General features: G+C 37.9%; 1 protein-coding gene across 2 annotated transcripts in view; it reads left to right on the top strand.

Moving 5' to 3' along the window:
- Nucleotides 1–18,982, top strand: part of LOC150108851 (helicase ARIP4) — a 619,923-nt gene that overhangs the window by 197,265 nt on the left and 403,676 nt on the right. For both annotated transcript variants that reach the window (XM_090403746.1, XM_090403737.1), the window contains one exon: nucleotides 6,704–6,880. In XM_090403746.1, coding sequence (XP_090259872.1) covers nucleotides 6,704–6,880 — 177 coding nt within the window. The remainder of the gene's footprint in view (nucleotides 1–6,703; nucleotides 6,881–18,982) is intronic.

Here is an 18,982-nt window from a genome sequence, read left to right as displayed (position 1 = left end):
GGTTGATTTTCTTCTTGAAAAAGCTGTTCATAATAAAGAGTTTATTATGAACAGTATCTTCTGCGAATTTGATAAGTCTTTCTCCTCTTTCATTCCTCTGTCCAAATCCAAATTTACTGATGGAGTTCAGATGGTCATCTCAGCCTCCAATCTTGGCATTAAAATCACCCATTATAATTCTTTTGAATTATTTAATGTGGATTCTAATATTTCTTATAAATCTTCTATCTCTTCATCTGGATGGTCCATAGTTGGGGCATATGTTTGTATAATTTTCAGTTGGTATAAAGAGACTTAGTTCAGCTATTCTTGATGTTATTTTATTAACAAACAGGACATTGTCCTTGGTTGTTTTATTTATTAGGAATCCTACACCACCAGTTGTTTTTGTCACATTCACAGTGGTAGAGTAGATGTCCATCTTTTAATTGCATAAGAGTTTCTTCTTTCCTTCTTATCTCTGAAAGGCCCACAGTGTCCCATTTTATATGGTCCAATTCCTTCATCAGTTCTTCAAATCTCTCATTGTCCTGTAGAGATATGCAGTTATATGTTCCTACTAATATCCTTCTGTCATTGTGCATTGTATGCAGACTCATTGTAGCTAGTGGAGACTGTAGCATATTTTTCCACCTAGACCCTCTGCCTAAGTCCAGGACACCTCCTTTTTTATGCTGGGCGACGAACGAGCCAGTATGTAATTTTCCTACTTTATTCATCATTTGCATTGTCCTCATGGGGAGGTATTTGGCTTTATAGCATCATGCTGGCCAGACAGGTTGGTGCCTCACAATAGTGCATAAGATGAAATGACACAGCAAAATAGGAAAGATTCACCCCCTAGCCCTCGAATACTCTAATAGCATTGGGGGTAAGGAGCAAGAAGAGATGAAAGAAAGAAGCAAGGAAGGTAGAGGAGGGACCAGTCTACAGATAATATAACAGATGTATATTGCATGAAGTAAGGCATGCTCCAGCATCAGGTACCTCAGATTTGCCATGCCCATACTCACTAAAGTGAGCCCCTGAGGTGAGTCCCTAAAAATGACTTTCTTGCAAACTGGTCTATTATGTGTGAAGTCTCTGATTTTGTCATCTCTTATTCAGTTTAGCTAGTCTTATTCATTTACTTTGAAAAAATTATTAAACAAGGTAATAAATGATAGAACACTGGTAAGGAATATTCATGGGGAATGTAATCATAACTATATTATTACTATGATTACATGGCACCTCCATGGAGTCCAAGGACTCACAGAACTTAAATAGGAAATAAATTATCAGAGTCCTGAAATCTGGAAATACATCTCAGAAGTAGATGATATATAACCAGAAATGCTGAAATATATTTTTGCCATTGTTGGTCTGGCCAGATGGATAGCATATCCATTCTGTTGCCAGCAGGCTTTGGGATCAAATCTCACCATGATCATAGTTGTTTGCAATTGGCTTGAGGTATTTATATGAATTTCATTGCCTGGTATGTGTGTGTGAGATTACTACCTTGCTTATTGGAGGTCTGATGCGAATTTGAAAAAAAAAAAAAAAAAAAAAAAGGTTCATATTTGGTTTTCTCTTGAACAAGATTTCAGGATTATCTTTTCTCAACAATGATATACTGATATCTATAATTTTCCATTGTTTGTGAGTAGGATTCAAACTAAAAATACAAATTTTACAGTCACCATACTGCAAAATACTGATTAGGAGATTGAATCCCAGACAACTGGAGTACAAATATATAAGATTTCAATACAAATATATAAGAAAGGAAATAAAACAGAATATGGCAATTGCTGAGGAATATTCTTTTTATTCCAGGAAAAGTTAATGCAAGTATATTTGAGCACATCCTACAAATGGCAAAGACAAGATCCTGACAAGATTTTTAATTTATGAGAAATAGTTCAGAAGTCATAAAATTAAGCTGTAATAATTTTGTGTTCTGGTATAGTCACTTTGGTTCAGTGAAGATGACTAAAGAGTTAAAAAATTTAGCGCCAGATAACTAAGAAAATATTTTGGCTGTTGAATTTTTGCATGTGAGGGGCTGCAGGAGTATTATGATCTTCAGAGTTTGAGAAATAGGAGAGGATATGTGATTAAAAAAAAAAAAAAAAAAAATATATATATATATATATATATATATATATAAATGGGTAAAGGATCCTACAATGTAGATAGAGAAAAATGGCAGCTAATGGCAGGAGGAGTGAGAACTGAGAAGTCTTCCCGGGAGTCTGAGTAAGAGTCGGTCAGGAAACTCGAGGATCAGGTTCTTGTAGTGAGTGTTTGGAACAAACTATCAATGGACATTGTCAGTTAATCTTCAGTGAATGTTTTCATGGATAGGGATAGGTACTCTTATTGCATGAAAGGTTGCTTAAGGGTCAAAGCCAGATAAACTGGGAGGAGACCTTCACATCACTTTGAAAGAATGCTGAGAATTTACTGGGACTTCTGATCTAATTTTCGTTCCTCACCTTCACGTAGTGCACCCTGATAATAATAGGTATCCACTCGGTACTGAATGAATGAGGATAGGCTGGCAATTTGGAACATAGCTGACCAAATTGTACTCACAGTTAGCTTAAACCACAAATACATATGATGCGTGCAATGTGATACGATTGCATGTTGGCTGAAACTTTGCTTTAAATAAGACCCCTGCTGTTTTCATCATGGAACCAGGATGAACAGTGAAAAGTTAGTTACTGGAGCAAACTGAACATCTAAAAGAAGAATAACCAACCCAGTGTCAGAAGAATTGAAGATAGGAACCATCAATAGAAGGTATCAATGAAAAGGAAATTGAACTTGTAGAAGAACTGGAAAAGTACATGGACATAATTAGCATTACTGAGAAAAGAACACAAAAACAGGTGATATCTTACTAAATAATAAGTATAAGATGTTATATTTGAGCAGTAACAATCAAGGAAAGAAAGGATTAGCATATAATAAATTTGGTTTAATCCTTTATCCAAGTGTAAGCAAACAAAGTTTGCACCTGAAAATATCTTCAGGACTGAGGTAAGATGGTGCAACTTTGAGCAAAGCTGGACCAAGCTCTCATCACTCCTTGTCTCAGTATCTCCCATAATGCAAAGCACATCTCCTTGCGGACATATATACTGCTATGCATTAAGGGAAGGGTCACTACCCAGACCGGTTTCGACCTTTATTGAGGTCTCGTCAGTGGGACGCAGACCCAAACGTGGAGATACTGAGACAGAAGCAATAGGAGAGGTCATATTTATCTATACAAGTTGCCAACAGGTGTACCATCTTATTATTGAATTACTTTGGATTTAGAGAAAGATGTTTGAAGTTTATTTTGAACTTGGTTAAACTATAATAAATTTAGTTTAATCCTTTATCCAAGTGTGAGCAAACAAAGTTTGCACCTGAAAATATCTTCAGGACTGAGGTAAGGTGGTGCAACTCCGAACAAAGGTGGATTAAGCTCTTATCGCTCCCTGTCTCAGTATCTCCCATAATGCAAAGCACATCTCCTTGCAGACATGTATACTGCTGTGCATTAAGAGAAAATTACCTCTCCTATTGCTTCTGTTTTAGTATCTCCACATTTGGGTCTGCCTCCCACTGACGAGACCTCAATAAAGGTCGAAACCGGTTGGAAGCTTGGGTGATGAATGGCAATGCTGTAGCCTGTGAAGTTAACTGAGGCACGGCTGTTGCTGTTACCCTTCCAGATGAGCAAATGAGCGTTTCTGAGTTTCTGACTTTCTGATCCTGCGGGTTGCTCATTATTGGATGATCCGGGGGATTTTACGAGATTTTTGGAAAAGTATCCCTGCACTTAAACAAAGGGAAACCGGTCTGGGCAGTGGCCCTTCCCTTATGGGAGATACTGAGACAAGGAGAGATGAGAGCTTGGTCCACCTTTGCTCGGAGTTGCCTGGTGTTGCACCACCTTACCCCAGTCCTGAAGATATTTTCAGGCACAAACTTTATTTGCTTACACTTGGATAAAGGATTAAACTAAATTTATTATAGTCTAACCAAGTGCAAAATAAACTTCCAACATCTTTCTCTAAATCCAGAGTAATTCAATAATAAGATGATACACCCGTTGGCAACTTGTATAGGTAAATATGACCTCTCCTATTGCTTCTGTCTTAGTATCTCCGCCCAAACGTGGAGACACCACCTTACCTCAGTCCTGAAGATATTTTCAGGCGCAAACTTTGTTTGCTTACACTTGGATAAAGGATTAAACTAAATTTATTATAGTTTAACGAAGTTCAAAATAAACTTCCAACATCTTTCTCTAAATCCAGAGTAATTCAATAATAAGATGGTACACCTGTTGGCAACTTGTATAGGTAAATATGACCTGTCCTATTGTTTCTGTCTTAGTATCTCCACATTTGGGTCTGCCTCCCACTGACGAGACCTCAATAAAGGTCGAAACCGATCTGGGTAGTGGCCCTTCTCTTAATGCATAGCAGTATACATGTCTGCAAGGAGATGTGCTTTGCATTATGGGAGATACTGAGACAAGGAGCAATGAGAGCTTGGTCCACCTTTGCTCGGTGTTGCATCACCTTACCTCAGTCCTGAAGATATTTTCAGGCGCAAACTTTGTTTGCTTACACTTGGATAAAGGATTAAACTAAGTTTATTATAGTCTAACCAAGTGCAAAATAAACTTCCAAAGGATGCAATAGATTCAGTGCCAAAGAAAGGTTAATTTCTAGATTTGAACATAGTTTTATATGGGCAAACCTCAAAATGGGGAAATGGACCATGAAACTTATTTGTGGTAATGGTCCCACAGAAGGTTCTCTTAAGGAAGAAGTGGAGCAGTTTTTTTGATTCATTAGGGTAGGCAGCTGACATAAAGAAAATGGAAAAAGTGGTCCTTGTTGGAGATCTAAACAACAGAGGAAAATGAATCCCACAACGCAAATAACATTTTTGGAAAATTGGAGAAAAGGGCAGGGCTAATAATAATCATAAGTGTCTGCTGGATTTCTGTTCAGGATACACACTAGTCATTATTAACACCATGTTCCAGCGTAAAGATGTGTAGAAGTTCACATGGCAAGAAGACACAAGAAATAAGAAAAGCCTCATTGACTATGTCATTGTGGATAGTGATATCTTCATACTGGTTCAGGATACAAGAGTGTGCAGAGGATTTGAAATTGGAAGTAACCATCATGTAGTTTAAAGTAGGGTGAAAATGAATATCATATTGAAAAGAACAGTATGTAAGAAAGTTTCAAAGAGAATTAAAGTTGAGCAGCTTTTACTGAAAAACTAACTATACAAACTGTGCAAACATTATTCTGAAAAGAAAACAGTTCAGAAAAATCAAGAACCAAACCTTGGATTTTCAGTGATAAACTCTGAAGAAAACATTGATCGATTCAGCTAGTGTGTGCTTCAAGGATAGAAAAATAATATGATGGCAGTGCTTTTATAAAGTACTTATAAAGTGCTTTCTTTTTTTCGAGTTTTTCAGTATGCTTTCTTGTTTCCCAGTCCTGCAGCTGGAAAAGGCATAAGATGAAAAGCTTTTCAAAACACTACAGTTATATAGGGTAAATGGACAACAGGGCAAGGACAGTGTTGTCATGATTAGTGCCACAAAAACAAAGTCTTGCCATCTCATCTACTCTTGCTCTTAGTAATACACAAATCACCAGACTGTTTGCTTGGACTAACGTCTACCTCCAGTCTTTCCTGGCATAAACACAACATTAGTAGCCTTCCCATCAAAGAAACTTGGCATTCTCTTTCATGCCGGCCTGGTTGACTGAGTAGTTAGCATATCTGCTCTCTAATCAACATGTTGTGGGTTCGAATCCTGCTGTGGGCATGGATATTTGTGATTGTCTTACCTTGTGTACTGCTATAACTTTTGATATGGTGCAGAATGACCTTTGTTGTCCTTATGTCATTAAAAAAAAAACATAAATCATCATCATCATTCTCTTTCATTCAAGAGTCTAATTTACATTCAACAAACTTTTAACTATATATAAATCACAAATCTGCCTATCTTTAGAATACTGCTCACATGTTTGGGGTGGTACACTTAAAATTTTCCTGAAAATCCTTGATGTTGTCCAGAGACAAATAATTATATTCATGCCTATCTTTAGAATACTGCTCACATGTTTGGGGTGGTACACTTAAAATTTCCCTGAAAATCCTTGATGTTGTCCAGAGACAAATAATTATATTCATAGATGATCCCTTGCTTACAGGTGCAGTGTTTCAGCACTGTGTCTCTTCTACAGGTACTTACATAGTCACTGCTCTACTTCCTTCACTTTTTGTTGTACCTGTTAATATAGGTACAACAAAAAAGTGGAGCTGCCCAGCATCCCTTTATTGTGCAACTGCAAACACACCGAACCTGCATCTATTCTTCCTCTTTTATTCAATCCATCTCTTTCCTCTGGAGGAGCCCTCTTCATGAAGTATTTCCAAACAACTGCAACCTACAACTCTTCAAAAAAAAAAAAAACATTAATAAACTTCTATCTCAGTCCTCATTTGCACCACAGACATGCCTATAGCTCCCTCAACCTCTTATGTATTGGATCTGAAAATTTTGAAGTATTTTGATTCTTGTTAGTTGCTAGCATTAATGTTTTATTTGTATAATGGTTTTGTAGAAGTTGATTTCTTCCAGTGCTTGAATGAATTGCTCATTATATTTTAGCGGAGTGGAAAAAGCTTGGTGGTGTCATGCTGATGGGCTATGAGATGTATCGTCTTCTTGCTTTAAAGAAGGTCCCAAAAATACCGATCAAGAAGAGAAGACGTCAAAAAAAGGATGGAGAGGCTGCAATTGAATCTTCTCCTGAAAGTGAGGAGCAGGCTAAAAAATACTTAGAAGGTAAACAAAAGTTAAAATCTAGAACTTTTTTTCCATCACTGTTTAGTCAGTGGAATATGTAAATACCTCTTAGATACTGATCCTCTAATAGGAATAATATATCAGGAAGAAAGTGTGGGTGAATGCTTTTGACTTCACATCAGAATGCCTTAGTTTCATATAATACATGTATCCAAAAGACAGTATGCTGTGCATTATGGGTACTGAGGCAATTTGATGTAAAGCACAAACTTTTGTACCCAGGTACCCTAGTTATGAAGATACTTCATATGTATACTTTTGTTTTCTCACACTTGGATAAAGAATTAAAACATGAATAAAGTTTCTTGTTAAGTTTAATTTACAAAAACTCAGCAGGAAACTGGAATTTGTTGTGCTTTACTGTTGCATTTTATTTAATTTTTGGGACTGCTAAAATATCGACACACTATCTGGTCAAAAATATGCAGCAGCCTGCTCATTCCCACTTTCACTCTAATATGAAAGGCATTAATATGGAGTTGGTTCACACTCTGCTGCTATAAGAGCCTTCAATATTCTGGGAAGCTTTCCACTGGATTTTGGTACATTACTGTGGTGATTCCCTTGCATTCTTCTAGAAGAGCATTAGTGAGGTTGGTCACTGATTTCATGCAGTTCAGCCTGGCTTCCAGTGGCGTGGCATTCCAGTTCATCCCACAGTTGTTTGATGGAGTTTGAGATCTGGGATCTTTGCAGACCATTCAAGTTCTTTAACACCCATCTCATCAAACCATTCTTACTTGCTTTGTGGACAGGAGCATTGTAGTATTGATCGAGGAAAGGGCCCTCACTGAACTGTTTCTGTAAAGTTGAAGGCACAGAATTGTCTAGAATGTCATTATAATCCACAGCATTAAGATTCTATATCACTGGAACTGGGGGGGTGAGGGGAAAAACTCAAATCATGAAAAATATCTTTGTTGGAAGTTTATTTTTACTTGGTTAGACTATAATAAATTTAGTTTAATCTTTTACCCAAGTGTAGGCAAAGTTTGCACTAAGTATCTTCAGGACTGAGGCAACTCGTAGTAAAGGTGGACCAAGCTCTCATCACTCCTTGTCTTAGTATCTCCCATAATGCAAAGCCATCTCCTTGCGTACATGTATAATGCTATGCATTAAGGGAAGGACCAAGCTCTCATCACTCCTTGTCTCAGTATCTCCCATAATGAATTGGCCCTTCCCTTAATGCATAGCATTATATGTCTTCAAGGAGATGTGCTTTGCATTATGGGAGATACTAAGACAAGGAGTGATGTTCCTTCCCTTAATGCATAGCATTATATGTCTTCAAGGAGATGTGCTTTGCATTATGGGAGATACTGAAACAAGGAGTGATGAGACCTTGGTCCACCTTTACTACGAGTTGCCTCAGTCCTGAAGATACTTCAGGCAAACTTTATTTGCCTACACTTGGGTAAAGGATTAAACTAAATTTATTATAGTCTAACCAAGTGGAATATAAACTTCCAACATCTTTCACACCTTTTGGCAACTTGTATAAGTAAATATGACCTCTCCGTTGCTTCTGTCTTAGTATCATCACTTCTCCCGCTGATGAGACCTCAATAAAGGTCGAAACCGGTCTGGGTAGTGGCCCTTCCCGTAATGCATAGCATTATACATGTCTGCAAGGAGATGTGCTTTGCATTATGGGAGATACTGAGACAAGGAGTGATGAGAGCTTGGTCCACCTTTACTACGAGTTGCCTCAGTCCTGAAGATACTTCAGGTGCAAACTTTGTTAGCCTACAAATGGGTAAAGGATTAAACTAAATTTATCATTATCATGAAAAATATCCCCTGACTATGGTGCCTCATCTGCCATACCCAGACTCATCTGTCCACTATCAGTTGGTTAAGTATGATTGATCACTTCAAAGAATGCATTTCCACTAGTATAGAGTCCGATTTTGGCAATCTTTACACCTATTCACCAATCACTTGGTGTTGCCCTTTGCTGATGTTATGCTTGCATGCAGCTGCACAGTAATGGAAATCCATGTTCTTCATCCCCTGATGAACATTTGTGGCGCTGATGTTGCTTGCAGAGGCATTGCCGAATTTGGTAGCAAGTGAGGACAAATGACTTTTTTCACACTGTGCTTCAGCACTTGGTGGTTCCGCTCTGCAATTTTATGTGACCAACAACAGCACATTGCAATTGTGCTGTTGTTGCTTCTAGGCATTCCCACTTCACAGTAACATTTCCAGCTGACAGTTTATCAGGACAACTGTAGCAGTACAGAAATTTTCCCAACTGAGTTCTTTCAAGGGTAGCATCATATGTTAGTACCACATCTGAAGTCACAGCTTTTTAGTATGGGCCATTTTACTATTAATGCTTGTCTGTAAAGATCACAAGACCATGTGCTTCCTTTTATACCTGTATGAGTCATGGTTGTGATGTATATTACTATTACGAAGGAGTGTCCAGGTATTTTTGATTAAATAGTATATAATAAACCTGGTTCACTTTTTTTTATATTACTTAATATTAGTAATTTTTAGTAATTACTGTTGGTAGTATTTTATTTACTTTAAATTGTGTAGTGTGTTTGTGAATTTTAGTATGCAGCATTGTTTAAAATTCATTTTTACATACCATCGATGCATATGAGAAAGATGTCAGCTGAGGCTTCTGTGAAGTATCTGATGAGTTTCATTCAGATACACCACATTCTTATTTTTTTTTTAGTTTTAAGAGAAACTTGTGCCATAATTCTATATAATATATATGCGAAAACACAAGGTAAAAGTATTATTTATTAAATATACTGCCATATATTTCAGTCTGAAATTAACAGACCATTGTCAGTGTCTTAGAAAGCAGTTGTTACAAGGTAGAATGCAAACAATTAATTTATTTGAAATAGAACAAGCCACATTATGTTAAATCACCAATAGCATTATGCCTTCACTGAAGAAAAGGTTAATCACAAAAGTGTAAATTGCACACACACACACACACACACACACACATATGTAAAATTGTATATAGAAGAATTTTTATACAAAAATACTTTATATACCGATTTTACTGGACAACGAAAATCCATACAAAAATTCTCAATTAGCATTTTTTTATAGTTATTATTATTATTCGTGACACCTCCAAGGAGTCCGAAGACTCATCGCGGGAGGACACCTATTGTACAACTCTTCATCCCACCTCTATCATCAACATCAGCACCATCTACTTGCCACTACCACAGCTGGTAGTGGCCAGTAGATGGCACTGAATTGGCTTTAATTTAAAGTGAATTGTTAAATAATGTAACCGCCTAAATAATGTAAAGAACAAAGAAAGTTAAGTGTGAATTAATTTGGAACAAAAGAAAGTTCCAGACAAGAAAATATTCCAGATGGATTAACTTATGACCTGAGGCAATTACTATTGCGAAGGTCAAAGTGTGTATGGGGGTTTCACGAATTATCGCAACGACAAAAAAGATGGCAGGTGCAGACCCACGAAATACCTAAGGGAGTAAAATCATCGCAGTTGCAAGGTCGTAGGAAGAGAATAAAAAGGAGACATATCGATAGATCGAGACTCCTTTTTCCCCGCAGGTAGTTGAGAAGGCTCTTTCTCGTTGGTGGCATGTGGTGCTTAGGCGCGCACTTTTGATTTTGTCGTCGTCTTTACCCAGGCGCTGTTCCAGCTCTCGATTCCAGCCCTAGATGCAAGGATACGTGTGTAGAGGCTTAAGTGCTGTGAGGACATCATGTTGGAGGCTTAATGGATTTTTTACAACACTCAAAAAGAATTAAAATAGACTTTAATACTTCCTATATTTCGTCCTAGTCACTAGGACATCTACGGAGATTACAAAAAAATTAATGTAACATATGCACAAATAACAAACAATACTAAGCCCAACCACGTGGGTGACACTAAAGTCCTATCTAGGTAGAGCGCCCTCTAAGGGCAGTAGTAGGTGGCCTGGAATGTAAGGTGGGAACTCTGGTGATGAGTGTTTCCCAAATCTTCGGAAGCTTAATGCACCCATATTTATTGAGATTTGGTTGGTTTTTGAGAGCTGCTGCTGCTTCTAAGAAAAGTCTCTCTTTCTTGAATTTGCTGTGGTGGAGCATGGTGGTTTTCTTCCATGATACTCTGTGGGTGGTGTCCAAAACATGGTCAGCCAAGCCTGAATGGCCATAGTTGTGTTTGAAGATGTAAGACTTGTGTTCCTCTAGACGGATGGATACTGATCTGCCTGTCTGTCCAAAGTACGCCAGCTTACAGGAACAGGGTACTTTGTAAACTCCAGGCAGAGAGAGAGGAGGGAGCTGATCTTTCGTAGAACGGATAAGGGTAGCCAGTTTGCGGTGGGGCTTATATGCTGTGTGTAGATTGTATTGTTTTAGTATCTTGGCTATTTTTTCAGATGTGCCACGGATGTAGGGTATGGTGATGGCATTTTTAAATTCTTGTTGACGAGAAGGAAGGGGAATGGGGGAGGAGTTGATTATTTTTTTGATACTGTGATTGCTGTAGCCATTGGAGAGGAAAGTGCTGTGTATGTGGTTAAGCTCATTAGTGAGGGCGGTTCCACTGGAACAAAGATTGTGGACTCTCTTGGTAAGAGTTTTAATAATGCCATATTGTTGAGAGGGGTGGTGGTGGGAGAGTTTGTGAATGTATCTGCCTGTGTTTGTGGGTTTTCTGTATACGGTGAAGGTAAGTGTATCATTAGGCAGGCGTGTGACTAAGGTGTCTAGGAAGGGTAAACAATTGTTCTTTTCCTTTTCCATAGTGAACTGGATTCTTGGATGTAGACTATTGAGATGACTGAGGAAGAAGTCTAACGTGTCTGGGCCATGAGGCCAAATAGAGAACACATCATCTACATATCTTAGCCAGATAGAAGGTTTGAGTGGGGCTGAGTCTATGGCTCGTTTTTCGAAATCTTCCATATAGAAATTGGCAAGGGGGGGCGAGAGGGGGGAACCCATAGCAGTTCCCTCTATCTGATTGTAGATTTTGTTGTTCCACGAGAAATATCCAGAGTTAATGGCAAAGGAAAAGAGATCTAAGATGTCAGAGGGAAAAACCTTTTCTAAGAGAGATAAGGTGTCAATTAAGGGAATATTGGTAAACAAAGAGGAGATATCAAAGCTTACCAATATGTCTGGCTTCTTCAAGGTTAAATTTTCTGTGAGGGCTTTAAAGTGGGTGGAGTTTTTTATATAGGAAGGGGACCTTCCGGTGAGGAAGGTCCCCTTCCTAAAAAGTATCTTCCTGGCCCCCAGATGTCACGAAAAAACTTAAACCTTTCCGCTCCCGTCCCCCCCGAATATACGGTTTACCAAAAATCCACAAACCCAATTCCCCACTCAGGCCTATAGTAGATGCTACCAATGCACCTTGCTATAGACTATCTAAACAGCTGGCCAACTCTCTGATCCCCCTCACCGGAAGATCCCCTTCCTATATAAAAAACTCCACCCACTTTAAAGCCCTCACAGAAAATTTAACCTTGAAGAAGACAGACATATTGGTAAGCTTTGATATCTCCTCTTTGTTTACCAATATTCCCTTAATTGACACCTTATCTCTCTTAGAAAAGGTTTTTCCCTCTGACATCTTAGATCTCTTTTCCTTTGCCATTAACTCTGGATATTTCTCGTGGAACAACAAAATCTACAAGCAGATAGAGGGAACTGCCATGGGTTCCCCCCTCTCACCCCCCCTTGCCAATTTCTATATGGAAGATTTAGAAAAACGAGCCATAGACTCAGCCCCACTCAAACCTTCTATCTGGCTAAGATATGTAGATGATGTGTTCTCTATTTGGCCTCATGGCCCAGACACGTTAGACTCCTTCCTCAGTCATCTCAATAGTCTACATCCAAGAATCCAGTTCACTATGGAAAAGGAAAAGAACAATTGTTTACCCTTCCTAGACACCTTAGTCACACGTCTGCCTAATGATACACTTACATTCACAAACTCTCCCACCACCACCCCTCTCAACAATATGGCATTATTAAAACTCTTACCAAGAGAGCCCACAATCTTTGTTCCAGTGGAACCGCCCTCACTAATGAGCTTAACCACATACACAGCACTTTCCTCTCCAATGGCTACAGCAATCACAGTATCAAAAAAATAATCAACTCCTCCCCCATTCCCCTTCCTTCTCGTCAACAAGAATTTAAAAATGCCATCACCATACCCTACATCCGTGGCACATCTGAAAAAATAGCCAAGATACTAAAACAATACAATCTACACACAGCATATAAGCCCCACCGCAAACTGGCTACCCTTATCCGTTCTACAAAAGATCAGCTCCCTCCTCTCTCTCTGCCTGGAGTTTACAAAGTACCCTGTTCCTGTAAGCTGGCGTACTTTGGACAGACAGGCAGATCAGCATCCATCCGTCTAGAGGAACACAAGTCTTACATCTTCAAACACAACTATGGCCATTCAGGCTTGGCTGACCATGTTTTGGACACCACCCACAGAGTATCATGGAAGAAAACCACGATGCTCCACCACAGCAAATTCAAGAAAGAGAGACTTTTCTTAGAAGCAGCAGCAGCTCTCAAAAACCAACCAAATCTCAATAAATATGGTTGCATTAAGCTTCCGAAGATTTGGGAAACACTCATCACCAGAGTTCCCACCTTACATTCCAGGCCACCTACTGCTGCCCTTAGAGGGCGTTCTACCTAGATAGGACTTTAGTGTCACCCACGTGGTTGGGCTTAGTATTGTTTGTTATTTGTGCATATGTTACAATAATTTTTTGTAATCCCCGTAGATGTCCTAGTGACTAGGACGAAATATAGGAAGTATTAAAGTCTATTTTAATTCTTTTTGAGTGTTGTAAAAAATCCATTAAGCCTTCAACATGACTAGATGTAAGGAATTCCAGTGTGTCTTACCGACTCAAGGTCGCAGATCCACGTCCTGCCAACAGATGTCTGGAAGTAATAGAAGGCTCGATTATGCAGTAACGACTGTCAGTTCTAAAATTCCAGCCGCCAAGTTTTCTAAAGATTTCCATTGATGAAATATCTTCGATATCGTATGATTAATTTATTGGAATAATTAGTGCATTAGTCAATTTGGTTAAAGAAGAATAGTAAAGCTAGGTTGATTAATTTGAATCCAAGCTAGTATTGGTGAAAAGTATAGAGCCTGAGAGATATTTTGATTTTAGTATTGACTCTTTTGTACTTTCTTTCAATTAGAATGAATAAATTGTTTTGTTTACCAAATAATTTGCCTGATTCCTGCATACCAATGCACTGCTCATAAAATTGAACCTGTATGATCTAAGGGGATAGTTTACCACAACTGTAGAATTGAGTTTTACGTTCCTTGATAGAGTATTTAGAGTTAGAAGTATTTCCGTGCTAGCTAAGCGAAGTGTTTTTTCTTTAGGAAGGATATTTAAATCTTATCTAAGACTCCTGATGGCTTAGTCAAAAAATTAAAATAAATTTTGAAGTCAAAATTGAAGGAATACGCTTGATAGAGTATTGAGAGTTAGAAGTATTTCCATGCTAACTTAGTGAAGTGTTTTTTCTTTAGGAAGGATATTTAAATCTTATCTACTGATGGCGCAGTCAAAAAAATAAAAATACATTTTCAGAAGTCAAAATTGAAGAAATACGCTTGCTGTTATAACATAGGAATTTGGCTCTAACTCGAGGCAAGTTCCCAAGTTATAAAATTATGAGCGCGTGAATAGCATAGATACAACTGTGAGAAAGGGGGAAGGTCAAAAGGTTACGAGTAAGGATTAAGAATAAGTAACTAGATCAAGCAACGGATTATATACTCGGAGTTGTGACTACTATGGTTGAAGTAAAGTTAATTTAAAATTAAGATAAGTGAAATAAAAATTAGAAAAATGAAAGAATTGTAATAAAATTTTACAATGGTGCAGACAACCAAGATATAATATAAGATTTAATATAAACAACATTTTTACACACACACACACACACACACACACACACACACACACACACACACACACACACACACACACACACATATATAATTTTTAAAATCATACTAAACAGATCATCAGATAAACGTAGTATCTAGTTGGTTTCTTAAGACCTTACATCTTCATAAAATCTCATTATTGGTCTTAATTTAAAAAAAAAAAAAACCTTTAATGATGTATTATTCGAATCAAACTTTCTCATATTTTTGATAAGGATTTAGGGCAGTGAAGCAAGGCCTCAGCACTCTCCTTAAATAGGTGTTCGAATTAGTACCAACATCTATGTAGAAGGTGTGTTTCAGACCAAAGAATGTTGTAGTCTGCCACTATTCCATGTTGAGCTAATCCAGACTTATCGGATTTTTTTGTGGAAAATATACGATTAATATTCTTGTGTTCTTTTTTCGATTGAGCATCCAGTTTAGAAGTAGGAAAGATGGCAATCACATGGAACTTGGTATATACCCAGAAGAGACATAGGTGAGCGTTTATCTTTAGAAGAGGGAAAATACATTGAGAGCTTATTAATAGAAATAAAAGTTGCTACTAAATCAGTTCTGAAATGCTGGTGATGTATGGGATTGGAACTCGATATATTGATTCCTTGTTGTTTGGGCTAGGTTTGTAGGAGTCAAACAGATGTTGTGTAGTCTTTTCAGAGAAGCCATTTAATTTTATATACTGCTTGATAGTTGAGAGTTCTTCCTGTAAATGATGGGGAGTTGAACAATTAGTCTTAGCTCGTCGAACTAAACACTTTATGATTCCTGTCATTTGAGAAGGATGATGTGCAGATTGTTGAAGAATGTAACATCCAGTGAAAGTGGGTTTTCTATAAACTGATGTTATTAAATTACCTGAGGGCGAGTGGATGAGAAGAATGTCTAAAAATGGTAATTTGTTGTCTCTGAATTTGATACAAGGATGTAAAGTATTTATATTAGCTAAAAACATTGGTAAGGTATCTATATTGTGAGGCAACACTGGAAAAATGTCGTCTATATATCTAATCCAAAATAGAGGTTGAGGGTGTATAGATGAAAAAAACAAGATGTCTTATAAATGCTCTAAATAAATGTTGGCTAAAGCAGGGGAGAGAGGACTTCCCATGGCAGGTCTTTCTACTTGGTTGTAGAATTTGTTTTGACAAACGAAGTATCCAGAATACATCACGAATTCAAACAGTTTTACTATATCTTTTACGAATAGTTTTACTATAGTTTGTAAATAGGGATTATACATCGAATCTCACCATAAAGTCAGTAGGTTGTATGGAGATATTTTTTAATTTGTGTAAGAAATCAGAAGTTTTTTTTAAAAAAATGAGTGAGACTTGCCTATGTGTGATTTCAGTAAGTTTGCTAAATATTTGGCTATGCAATACATAGGATTGATTCACCTGCCTATCACAAAGCCAAATATGAGAATGGAGCAAATGTTAGTAGAGTGGATAGTATCGACAGCAGGACGAAAAATGTCAGAATTAATGTCACATGTGTGTCGGTGGAAATACAGGAGAACAAAATGGACATAAATAAAGATATAGTGCACTTGAATGTTATTCTTTACAGAACCAAGGACGAAATTGAAAAGTTGCAGAAGTGGCAAGAGATTAGCAGTGCTGAGGAGAGAAAGAAATAGACTTCTTTCTCTTCACAGACTGAACAAATGGGAAAAACAAGTTAAGGAGAAAATTATCTATGGAATCTCAATAATCAGGGGAGTACTTAATGAAAGTGTAAAAAAAATCATGTTTCCCTAGTGCAAAAATTCATGATATTAGTCACTCCATCCGGATGCAAAAAGATAAGGCAAAATAACTAATGTCTTGGTTGGCACAAGTATTCTATGAGGGGAGGATGTAAAGGAGTTGTTAGCTGAATCAAAACTCAAGAGCGAGAAAGTGAAGATTGTAAGTCTCCTGCCATGCTATGATAGAGCTGAACTGAGGAGAACGGCATTGGTAGCAAATGAATCAATATATAAGTTGTGCAGAAGGAATGATGTGGGATTTTTGGATCTATGGTCTATGTTTGATAGAAAGAAGGATTTATATAATGCTAATAGATTGCATGTAAATCGTTTTGGTGAAAGGTGTCTAGAGAGAGAGAGAGAGAGAGAGAGAGAGAGCTTTGTTCACTGAGAATGCTGAGGCTCAAATTCAGGAAAACTTAAGCAATTAGGGTGTAAGAAGGCGAGTTTGCATGAAGACACCCATGAGGTGAGTGAGTGTGAAAATGACCAAGTGCAGAATCTAGTCTCTCATACAAAAATATTGAATAGGGTAGACAATTCAGGAAGTAAGGATAATTGGGATCCTAAAGGGATGCTTCAGTTTTTATATCCTAATGCCAGAAATATCAAGAACAAGAGGGAGGAGTTTTTAAACATTGGTCAGTGCAACCTAGCCAAATCTTATAGCCATTAGTGAGACATGGCGAACAGCAGACAGTGATATAGTTACAGGGATAGAATGTGAGGGGTTTAGTGTTTTCAGTGAAGGTAAAGAGGATAGGATGGGGTGGGTTACTACTGATGATTACTGATCAGTCTGGTGTGAGATCAAGGCCAGTAAGACAAAATATACAGTTGGTTGTTGTTGTAGGCCAGGAGGTTCCACAGATCTGGTAGATATGCATCAGCAGATTAGTACAATGAGTGGAGGTCGAGTGATTATTATGGAGTATTTCAGTTATGAAGATATAGACCGGAAGGAAGAAATATCACATTGTAAAAAGGAAATGAAATTTATACACATGCCGAGCCATAATTACTTGAGGCAGCTTGTGATGGAGGGGACTAGAGGCATGAGAGTATTAGATCTTGTCATAGGATTAGAAGTAAGGTGGCCACATTGCCTTTGATTGGATAAAGTGATCATGTTGTCTTGACTTGGGAGAGTGCAAAACATGAGGAATATTCTGTCAAGAATGGGTGTGTGTGGAACTACAAGGCAGGTGATTATGACAAACTTAGGAAGACGCTTCAACCTGTGCCATGGCATAAAACACTGCAAGGAAAGGATGTTAGTAGCATATTGGAGATAGTTAAGGGACATCTAAAGGAAGCAGTATTAGTATACCTAATTGTAAGGAGGGTTAAACAGGTAGAAGTTAGATGGATGAGTAATATCATTAAGCATGAGCTGCAGAAGAAGAAAAAATGGTGTGGAGGGTATATAAGGAGAACAGTGACCAGGATACTGATGCGCAGTATGAGACTCAGGCAAAAAAGGTGACCATCGTGGTAAGGAAGACAAAATTGGATTGCAAGAAGAATCTAGCCAAGCAAGCCAAAGGGAATATCAAAGAGTGGTTTCATTACATTACAAGTAAGAAGAATGTCTAGAAGATTAACCTTAATGAGTGCTGATGGTGACGAGGTGAAAGAAGCACATAAAATAGTTGAGATATTGAGTGACCACTTTGCAAGTGTATTTCATCCGAGTGAGGTTACTGATATAACATATGCGAGAGAGAGAGAGAGAGACTGGTGTTGGAACAGAGGTGGATGAATTGGAGATTCTCAGGATATTGCAGAACCTCAGTGTAAATGTAGCCGTGAGGTTAGATGTGATAGCAGCTGAGGTTTTGCGAGAATGTGCAAGGGAACAGGCAATGCCTCTGACTAGGCTCTTTAATTTAAGTCTCAGCTCTGGTAGAGTTCTAAGGGAGTGGAGAGGGCAAAATAATCCCTTGCATAAGTGAGGTTCTAAGACTGCAGTAACAAATTATAGACCAATCAGTATCTCAGGCGTAATGGTAAAAGTACTGGAAAATTTGGTTAAAAAGAGAATTCAAGAATGGATGGAGAAGAATATGATACTCTATGAAGGGGCAACATGGTCATGCCTTAGTAATTTACTAACTTTTTTATAATAGAGTAACAGCTGAATTGGATAAAGGAAATGGCTACACAATTATTCTGCTGAGTTTTGTTTATTCTTTGAATAGTTTGGGTTTCCTGCGATGAGTCGTTGGGCTTCATAGAGGTGCCCATACATAATAATATGTAACCCCCTCCTTCATGTGCCATTATATAATGGTGGCTTTTAATACTCATCATGAAGTTTAATTTAGTATTATAATTAAATTCACTTGTCTTTCTC

Source organism: Typopeltis vanoorti, chromosome 2 (assembly GCF_054136105.1).
Source record: "Typopeltis vanoorti isolate ZY-2024b chromosome 2, IOZ_Tvanoo_1.0, whole genome shotgun sequence".
Lineage (NCBI taxonomy): Eukaryota > Metazoa > Arthropoda > Arachnida > Uropygi > Thelyphonidae > Typopeltis > Typopeltis vanoorti.
The sequence above is the reverse complement of the archived record's forward strand: the minus strand, read 5'-3'. Positions and strand labels throughout refer to the sequence as shown.